The following is a 9,429-nucleotide window of genomic DNA, read 5'->3' on the forward strand; positions in this document are numbered from 1 at the left end:
CACTAACAGCCAACGTATTTTTTCCCATAATTCTCATATGTTATTACGGCAACAAGCAACCTGGGGCCTGTTGCACAAAACTAGGATAAGGGATTAAGCCAGGATATCTTGGTGATCCTGGCTCAATTGATCCGTAATCCGGTTGCACTAAAGATGGATAGGGGGCAGGAGGATATGTTATGGTATAAATTACCATGGAGATTTATTCTGTGGAGCTAGCCTGCTCCAGACCAGGCTAAATTCCAGGATCTATTTAATCTCATCCCTAATGTCAGTCAGCAATCACCACAAATGGAAACCAATAGTTATTTCACTGCTCACTATACATTGTTATCACATATACAGTGGGGAGAACAAGTATTTGATACACTGCCGATTTTGCAGGTTTTCCTACTTACAAAGCATGTAGAGGTCTGTAATTTTTATCATAGGTACACTTCAACTGTGAGAGACGGAATCTAAAACAAAAATCCCGAAAATCACATTGTATGATTTTTAAGTAATTAATTAGCATTTTATTGCAAGACATAAGTATTTGATACATCAGAAAAGCAGAACTTAATATTTGGTACTGAATCCTTTGTTTGCAATTACAGAGATCATACGTTTCCTGTAGTTCTTGACCAGGTTTGCACACACTGCAGCAGGGATTTTGGCCCACTCCTCCATACAGACCTTCTCCAGATCCTTCAGGTTTCGGGGCTGTCGCTGGGCAATACGGACGTTCAGCTCCCTCCAAAGATTTTCTATTGGGTTCAGGTCTGGAGACTGGCTAGGCCACTCCAGGACCTTGAGATACTTCTTACGGAGCCACTCCTTAGTTGCCCTGGCTGTGTGTTTCGGGTCGTTGTCATGCTGGAAGACCCAGCCACGACCCATCATCAATGCTCTTACTGAGGGAAGGAGGTTGTTGGCTAAGATCTCGCAATACATGGCCCCATCCATCCTCCCCTCAATACGGTGCAGTCGTCCTGTCCCCTTTGCAGAAAAGCATCCCCAAAGAATGATGTTTCCACCTCCATGCTTCACGGTTGGGATGGTGTTCTTGGGGTTGTACTCATCCTTCTTCTTCCTCCAAACACGGCGAGTGGAGTTTAGACCAAAAAGCTCTATTTTTGAATCATCAGACCACATGACCTTCTCCCATTCCTCCTCTGGATCATCCAGATGGTCATTGGCAAACTTCAGACGGGCCTGGACATGCGCCTGCTTGAGCAGGGGGACCTTGTGTGCGCTGCAGGATTTTAATCCATGACGGCGTAGTGTGTTACTAATGGTTTTCTTTGAGACTGTGGTCCCAGCTCTCTTCAGGTCATTGACCAGGTCCTGCCGTGTAGTTCTGGGCTGATCCCTCACCTTCCTCATGATCATTGATGCCCCACGAGGTGAGATCTTGCATGGAGCCCCAGACCGAGGGTGATTGACCATCATCTTGAACTTCTTCTATTTTCTTCTATTTTCTAATAATTGCGCCAACAGTTGTTGCCTTCTCACCAAGCTGCTTGCCTATTGTCCTGTAGCCCATCCCAGCCTTGTGCAGGTCTAAAATTTTATCCTTGATGTCCTTACACAGCTCTCTGGTCTTGGCCATTGTGGAGAGGTTGGAGTCTGTTTGATTGAGTGTGTGGACAGGTGTCTTTTATACAGGTAACGAGTTCAAACAGGTGCAGTTAATACAGGTAATGAGTGGAGAACAGGAGGGCTTCTTAAAGAAAAACTAACAGGTCTGTGAGAGCTGGAATTCTTACTGGTTGGTAGGTGATCAAATACTTATGTCATGCAATAAAATGCAAATGAATTACTTAAAAATCATACAATGTGATTTTCTGGATTTTTGTTTTAGATTCCGTCTCTCACAGTTGAAGTGTACCTATGATAAAAATTACAGACCTCTACATGCTTTGTAAGTAGGAAAACCTGCAAAATCGGCAGTGTATCAAATACTTGTTCTCCCCACTGTAACTAGACCCACTGTTATTATTTAAACGTTTGTGATCATTAATTTCAATGATTTTGGATAAAAAATGATTTTTAGATGATGTTGCTATCATTAGATAATTTACAGTTTCCCATAGACTATAAGGCTATATATAAAATGATAGAATATTAGGGCCACAGAGGGGAAAAAAACACAAGTCATAATATTGTAACCAGTTGTTTTAAAGGAGGACAGTTGTTAAAATGACAGATGTGGGGCATTTCGTGAAATTGTACTTCAGTATGGTTTCATAAACAAAGACATGCTGATGTGCCAGAATATTAAGTATCACATTGTCATAAGTATCAAAACTGTAAAAACAATATGTAGCTTTTCTGCAGAAAGAACCAGCCTCATAAATTTATGACTTTATCCTTTTTCTTCAGTGTGGCCCTAGTACTCTGTCATATAAACAAATACACATTCCATATGAATATAAAAACACAATGTGTAACATTATGTTCCTTTATTGAATAAGGACAAAACAAAGCAGGTAAACCATCAGCTCCTTTCGAAACTGAAGTCACAGTGACTCTACAAGATGGAAAGCACAGAATCCAAGCATATTATACAAAATGATACATACACATTCAAAGGTCTGTATATAACACACCCTGCATGTCTGCACACTAAAATAAATGCAGGACAAATCCATACACATCAACTGAACAGACAAATGAATGGATGCAGTAGCCTCCCTGCAGCCTTGTATTACACACAGTATACCGCACAAACATCATAAGAGGCCAAATTCGTCAAAAAACGAACCCCAAAAAACCCAAATTCCTCTGCCACCGCAGGACATATTTAACCAAAATTGAAAGCACACATACTAACTAAAATAATTCAACACATATTGGTCCCTCAGCAGCCGACCACTGTCGTCATCAGGGAAGATTGCCGGATTGTCCCAGTCCATGGCTGGTGGCACTCTGGGGGCCCTCTCCTTCCTCAGGCAGGCCACATTGTGGAGGACAGCACAAGCCACAGTAATATCACATGCCCTAACAGGGCTGACCCTTAATTTGTGAAGGCAGTGAAAGCGTGCCTTCAGGAGGCCAAAGGTCATTTCAACTCTGGCCCTGGTCCTGGCATGGGCATGGTTGTAGGCCTGCTGTGCTTCCTGGGGGTCTGTGAAAGGTGTCAGGAGAAAAGGCTGGCAGCCATACCCCCTGTCTCCCAGCAACACACCAGAGAATTCACCTGTCAACACAAAATCTCATCATTACTACCTCATAAACACAGTGATATTCTTGACACAGCCATGATGGTTATAAATAGGGGTTGTGTGGCTTACCTTGTGATAGGCACTGATAGATTTCAGAGGCCCGAAAGATTCTGGAGTCATGGACTGAGCCAGGCCATTTTGCCACAACATTGCTGATCACACAGTCAGCATTGCAGACCATCTGAAATCATAAGATGAGGAATATTACACCAATCAATGCACATCACTGGCAATGCAGAGTGTTCGTCAATGGACAATATCAAAAAGTTATGTTCACCTGAACATTAATGCTGTGAAAGGATTTCCTATTCACAAAATCGGCCTCATGGGCACCTGAGGGGGCTTTTATCCTTATGTGTGTGCAGTCCACTGCACCAATGACATTGGGGAAACCTGTCACACAAAGTAATGAGTATCCTACTATGTGTTAACAGTTGTCCTGTAATTTGTAGATCCTCTTACCTGCAATCCTATAGAACTCCTCTTTGATGTCACAGAGTCTTCTGTGGCCAGGGAAGGAGATGAAGACATCTGCTAATGCTTTGATAGCCAGACACACACTCCTTATTGTGCGGCAAATTGTGGCCTTGTTCAGCTGTTCTGCATCCCCCACTGAGTACAGGAAGGCTCCACTAGCAAAAAAGTGCAAGGCCACACAAACCATTTGCTCCACACTCAGTGCATGGCTCCGTGCAGTGCGGTGCTTAATCCTGGGACCCAGTAGTCTGCATAGATACCTGATGCCATCTGCAGAAAACCTGTATCTTTCATATAGATGGTCATCAGGGAAGGCCAGTGGGTCCAACCGGTCCCTGAAGACCCTTTCTCGCCTGAAGGCTCTCCTCAGCACAAGTGCTTCTTCATCCACCACATCTCGCACGAATGGGCATGCCATTGTCAGAGCAGAAAGGAACACACAATTTTGGGCCTTCATATAGGCTAGTGGCCACACCTGGTGCTGGGGGGGTGGGCAAAAGAGGGCGATGCCTTATAACGATGACTTGGTTGTACTGATTGCTGGGAAAATAAAAAAAACCTTAGAAAGATGCCACCGTCCTGTGTGCTCACAATAAGAGCTCATATGTCATGGCTCACTTGACTTTACGAGAATATACCTAATTTTTATTTTGAGCTGTGTCATCTTCTTGGAGCTGGGGGAGGAAAGAAAAATAATGATTAATACATTTGTGTTACAGTTAGCATACAGTGTACATTGAAGGCATATCTCACCTCCCTCTCAAGTTTTTTTATTTCAAGGTCCAGTTTCCTAATTGTCCTCTTTTTTATTTCGGACTCCAGTGCAAGATTTTCCATCTTTTTCTTCTTGTACTGAATGTCTATGTCTGCCAGTTCTATTTGGCGCCGGAGGTGGTTGCCATACAACTTTCTGATAGCTTGTGAGCTCTGTGAACACAATACAATTAGCGCAGCTGGAATTTGGCAGGATGTGGTGTCCTTTTATTAATACGCACTGTTGCCAGGCTGGTTTTCCCACTGTATAGCATCTGGGTCCTGTAAAAGAAATTAGATTTTTTGATTTTGATGAGGACTCCTCACCATTGTAGAGTAAATAGTACTTTCACAGTCTTAACATGATACCTCATGCCTTCTGGAATCCAGAGAGATGGTCTCCTCCTCATCATCGTCTCCATCATGTGCTGTTGCTGCTGCACTGGGGCCTTCACCCTATCACATTTAATCGGATTCATATTGAAGCTAGTAGACAAGACATGCCAGGCCTACAGTATGCCTTTGATGGAGTACTCACTGGATCAGCATCGTCTGGTGCTTGTGCTGGTGGCTCTAACAGGAACACAGTGCTGCCAGACACTGCAAGGCAATAGGTAAACCAAAGTCAGACAGTCCAAATTGATTCAATATGAATGTGGTTGTATCCCATGTAGAGATGGAAGGACATACCTTGAATGAAGCGGGTGGCATCTTGGGAGGAACCTATGCTCGTCTCTTTCCCCCCAGGGATCCCCTCTAAGACGGGCCTGCCTTTATTTAGCTCCAAGGCCATGTCCTCTGCTGGGGTAAGGTCAGCCTTTGGTGACCCACCACCCGTGCCTTGTCTGTGGGTATTCTTTTTCACTGCTAAAACAGTACAGACAATGTGTGAGCAGGCACCTTCTGGGTACAATATATGCTTGTGCTTTGTTAAATATTAGTCAGGGACCATACCATTCTGCAGAATGTTCTTGTATTTGATTTTGACCTGCTGCCATGTCCGTTTTGGCCCGTTCATGTTTAATCTACACACACACACACACACACACACACACACACACACACACACACACACACATTTAATGGAGTCACACTGCAAAAAATTACTTGGTATTTTTGTCTTGTTTTCAGTAAAAATATCAAAAAATTTATCATAGCTTTATACAGTGTGATGGAGTTACTTTACACAATTTCACTCATATCTGCAGTGCATTTCAATTAAAAATTTAACCGTTTCATAATTACAGTACAACTGCATTTTTGGAGATGTGAATTAAATATTTGAATTGTAATTGTGATGTTTCAGCGGAGCGGTGAGTGTGTAATTGTGCACTACTTACGCATTCAGGCGGTCTGCAATACTTTGCCACGCTTTTTCTCTTTGCTTTATCACTGTGGCGGTGTTGCCTTTCTTCTTAATTATATATTTTACCTCCTCGTATGCCTCCATGAGGATTTGTGCTTCCGACGGGGAAAAGTACGCGGCTCTAGTTGCCATGGTAAATCAGTTAATCTGTGATCTGTGGCGGGGTCTATTTGAGTGAGCCGTGAGCGCGCACCTATCCAGGATTGGTTTCACCTGGCTTAATGAATCCGTGTCTGCTCATCCTGGCTTGGTCTTTGTGCAACCAATTAAGCCTGGACGCACATGTTTTGGCTTCATTGAGCTCAGCTGAGTCATTTATCCCGGATGTCTTAATTCTACTTTTGTGCAACAGGCCCCTGGTCTCCAATTCATATGCTATTGTATGATAATACTATACATCCTCTAATTGGTATGATATTGTACGACCGCTATTCCATTCATAATGTAACCTAACATAACATAACATATCATACTCAATGGAGTGTTACAGATTTACATACAGAAGGATACGAATTGCCTTGAGACCACATTGATTCTTTAGACTCAAACAGATTTGCCATGTATGTAGTATAATGTACAGGGATCACACCCTCAATTTCTTTATGGATAACGACTGTACACCTCTTTACCCCAAAGGATATCACCTTCATGGGCAAGTTTAACTGGTATTAATTGATATTAATTCTATAGCTCTATGTGCTGTAATTTGATCAGGCTTTACTGTGCTGTAGCCAACAGTACGGGATCAGTTAGTCTGTTACTGTACATATAGCAGTAGAGGCAGTATGCGCTGATTACTCAAATCCAGGAGAGTCTATGGATGGCGCCACCATTAGTCCAATCTCCCCCAGCCCCTACCCTCTGTGGAACACTCAGGCCCAGGGTGCCGGAATTACACCCAGCACCCAGCGAGACAACAGATCAATGGGCCGATTGGGCGGCTCTTCCCTGTATTGATAGAGCCACTTGGGCTCCAGAAGTGGCCATTAATCCCAGCAGTTTATCAGCCGCAGGACCCTGCCAGCTACAATCTAGACACATCTACACAAACATACACACAGGCAGCTACCCACTTGCACACACACACACACACAGATGCAGACATGCATGTGCGCACACACACACACGCACGCTCATGCAGACACCCATGCACCACATGCACACACACACACACACACACACACACACACACACACACACACACACACACACACACACACACACACACACACACACACACACACACACACACACACACACACACACACACACACACACACACACACACACACACACACACACACACACACACACACACACACACACCCTTCACCCCAGCCCACCTCTCATCCCTTTTCCAGAACGTGGCGTCAATTGCATTACCTCGGGTGTTAGTGTGGCTATAGAGTTGCCTTGTTTTAGCCGCGCGGCTGTAATCGTATCCAGTGGCCTGCTTGGCCCGGGCTGCTATGGCAGACATTGAGTCTGACCGGAGCGTGGCATTGATTCTAATGGGCTTTTTTAGGGCCCTAATGATGGGAATCTGTTCACGCCTCACTTGTCTTGCCTAATTAAGCTGCAGAAACAATGAGTCCATTCACACTTGCTCATGTTACCTTCTCCCCTCTGCTTCTATTTCTTCTCACCCCACCCCACCCCACCCCAACACCAGTCCAGCTCCCAACTCCCAGCCCAGCACCCAGCCCAGCGACCAGCTCCCGGCCCAGCTCTCGGCCCAGCTCCCAGCCCAGCTCCCAGCCCAGCGCCCAGCCCAGCGCCCAGCGCCCAGCTCCCAGTCCAGCTCCCAGCCCAGCTCCCAGCCCAGCGCCCAGCCCAGCGCCCAGCCCAGCTCCCAGCCCAGCGCCCAGCCCAGCGCCCAGCCCAGCGCCCAGCCCAGCGCCCAGCCCAGCGCCCAGCCCAGCGCCCAGCGCCCAGCTCCCAGTCCAGCCCAGCCCAGCGCCCAGTGCCCAGCCCAGCTCCCAGCCCAGCCCAGCCCAGCTCCCAGCCCAGCTCCCAGCCCAGCTCCCAGCCTAGCTCCCAGCCCAGCCAGCCATCAACAGAATGGGACTCTGGAGCCACTACCATCCCCAGCTGTCGTCCATATATTTAACAACTCAAAACGCTGTTGGTGTTTTCATTTCTCCAGATATTTTTGTCTTCAAGCACTTTCCGTTGAACAACACCCTGGTTGGTTGAAACGATTGCCCAATTTCCTCCTAAACTGTCAACTGTAACTTATTGTCTCTATTCAAATTCTTCCATGGGTGATTCACTTGGAGATAAAGGCCTCGTACCACATCCCACTCAGGGATGTTTGTGTACATATGCTTTTAGCAGGGCACTTAACTCACAGGGTTAGATCTATAACACGATAATGGCTGGGCGGGTGAAGGCAATGGTTCCTGTGACTTTAGATCAACAGAGATAGATACCTTTACTTTGTCTGGTGCTGGGCCATAGGAGTGTGAGCGTGGCTGTGTGGAGGCACTAACACATTACCTGTTGTGTTCTATAAGGATGCTTGTTCGTTTTTGGATGAAAGGTGTCTGTCTGATGCAAAGGAGCCCTAGTAAATATTGACTAACTGCATGACGTGCACTCTCCTACTGACACATTCATTCACCCTTACACTTTTTTGCTTCTTCCTTCCCTTTGCTATCACCCTATTCTTGGGTTGCTGTTGATCATCTAACAGAGTTTACCATCACTAAGTGCAGTTCATATGTAGTCAACGTGAGTGAGTTGAATCATACTGTATGAGTTCAAAGACATGGCAGTGTCTACAGAGTAAGGTTCATAAGGCAGTATAATTGCAGATGACAAACTACAGCTACTAAAGTATGTACTGTTCACTGCATGTTAACAGCTCAGCCATTGGGTGCTTCTGCATGAACACATACAGTACAAGGAAGCTTTCCGCATTTCTATTGGGGTCACAGTACAGGGTAAACCGTCAGCACTCAGACAAATATGAAACTTGATCATTGGTGGACATGCCAATATGCTAGACTGCTCAACATGTGGATGTACAGTACGTGTGTACAGTGCAGTCTGTGTGTGTGTGTGTGTATTTGAGAGTGTGGTGTCATCCCTTGGTGTCAGTTGACCTGACACCAACACCGGTTGATATATGGGCGAAGGAGACGTTGTGATTGGTCAAAATGCACTGGCGGCAGCCCCGTTTGGGGCTTGACCGTAACTTCAACCCTTCTCCCCTACAAGCCAAGATGGGGAAGACTCTCAGCTTGAGAAGAATGTCTTCCAGTGACAGATACAAATGCATCAGGCCTGCAGCTATCATTAAACTTTTCAGTCACCAACAAAGACTGCCATTAAACCAGGGATGGAGACTTAGATAAATAGTCATGCACGAAGAGGGGAAAGGGTAAGGGGGCTGTGCGTGTGTGTGTGTGCATGCGCTTACATTTCGGTTTGTGTACATGCCGTGCATGCGCGTGTGTGTGTGCCTACAGGCATGCATGCTTCCGTGTGTGTGTGTGTGTGTTTGTGTGGGTGTGTGTGTGTGTGTGTGTGCTTACATGTATGTGCTTGCGTGGGAGTGTGTGTGTGTCAGAAAGGAAGGGCATGGTGGGGACATGACTCGGAGAGGGCGAACTCCTCCAAGTT

General features: G+C 45.7%; 1 protein-coding gene across 8 annotated transcripts; it reads right to left on the reverse strand.

Moving 5' to 3' along the window:
- Positions 1–2,406: 2,406 nt before the first annotated feature.
- LOC139552279 (putative nuclease HARBI1) lies at positions 2,407–6,158 on the reverse strand. 8 transcript variants are annotated; one of them, XM_071363849.1, is made up of 11 exons: positions 5,777–6,158; positions 5,391–5,461; positions 5,127–5,300; positions 4,975–5,036; positions 4,806–4,892; positions 4,437–4,718; positions 4,322–4,357; positions 3,669–4,223; positions 3,484–3,599; positions 3,276–3,387; positions 2,407–3,181 (listed from the first exon to the last, which is right to left on the reverse strand). In XM_071363849.1, the coding sequence occupies exons 8-11, from the start codon at positions 4,138–4,140 to the stop codon at positions 2,811–2,813; spliced, it is 1,071 nt and encodes a 356-aa protein (XP_071219950.1). In that variant the 5' UTR covers positions 4,141–4,223; positions 4,322–4,357; positions 4,437–4,718; positions 4,806–4,892; positions 4,975–5,036; positions 5,127–5,300; positions 5,391–5,461; positions 5,777–6,158; the 3' UTR covers positions 2,407–2,810. The 8 variants fall into 8 exon arrangements, 6 of the variants coding, with proteins under 6 accessions (XP_071219950.1, XP_071219948.1, XP_071219949.1 ...); XM_071363847.1 differs by having other exon boundaries at positions 5,127–5,303; XM_071363848.1 differs by having other exon boundaries at positions 5,391–6,158.
- Between the last annotated feature and the right edge of the window lie 3,271 nt (positions 6,159–9,429).

Source organism: Salvelinus alpinus, chromosome 24 (assembly GCF_045679555.1).
Source record: "Salvelinus alpinus chromosome 24, SLU_Salpinus.1, whole genome shotgun sequence".
Classification (NCBI taxonomy): domain Eukaryota; kingdom Metazoa; phylum Chordata; class Actinopteri; order Salmoniformes; family Salmonidae; genus Salvelinus; species Salvelinus alpinus.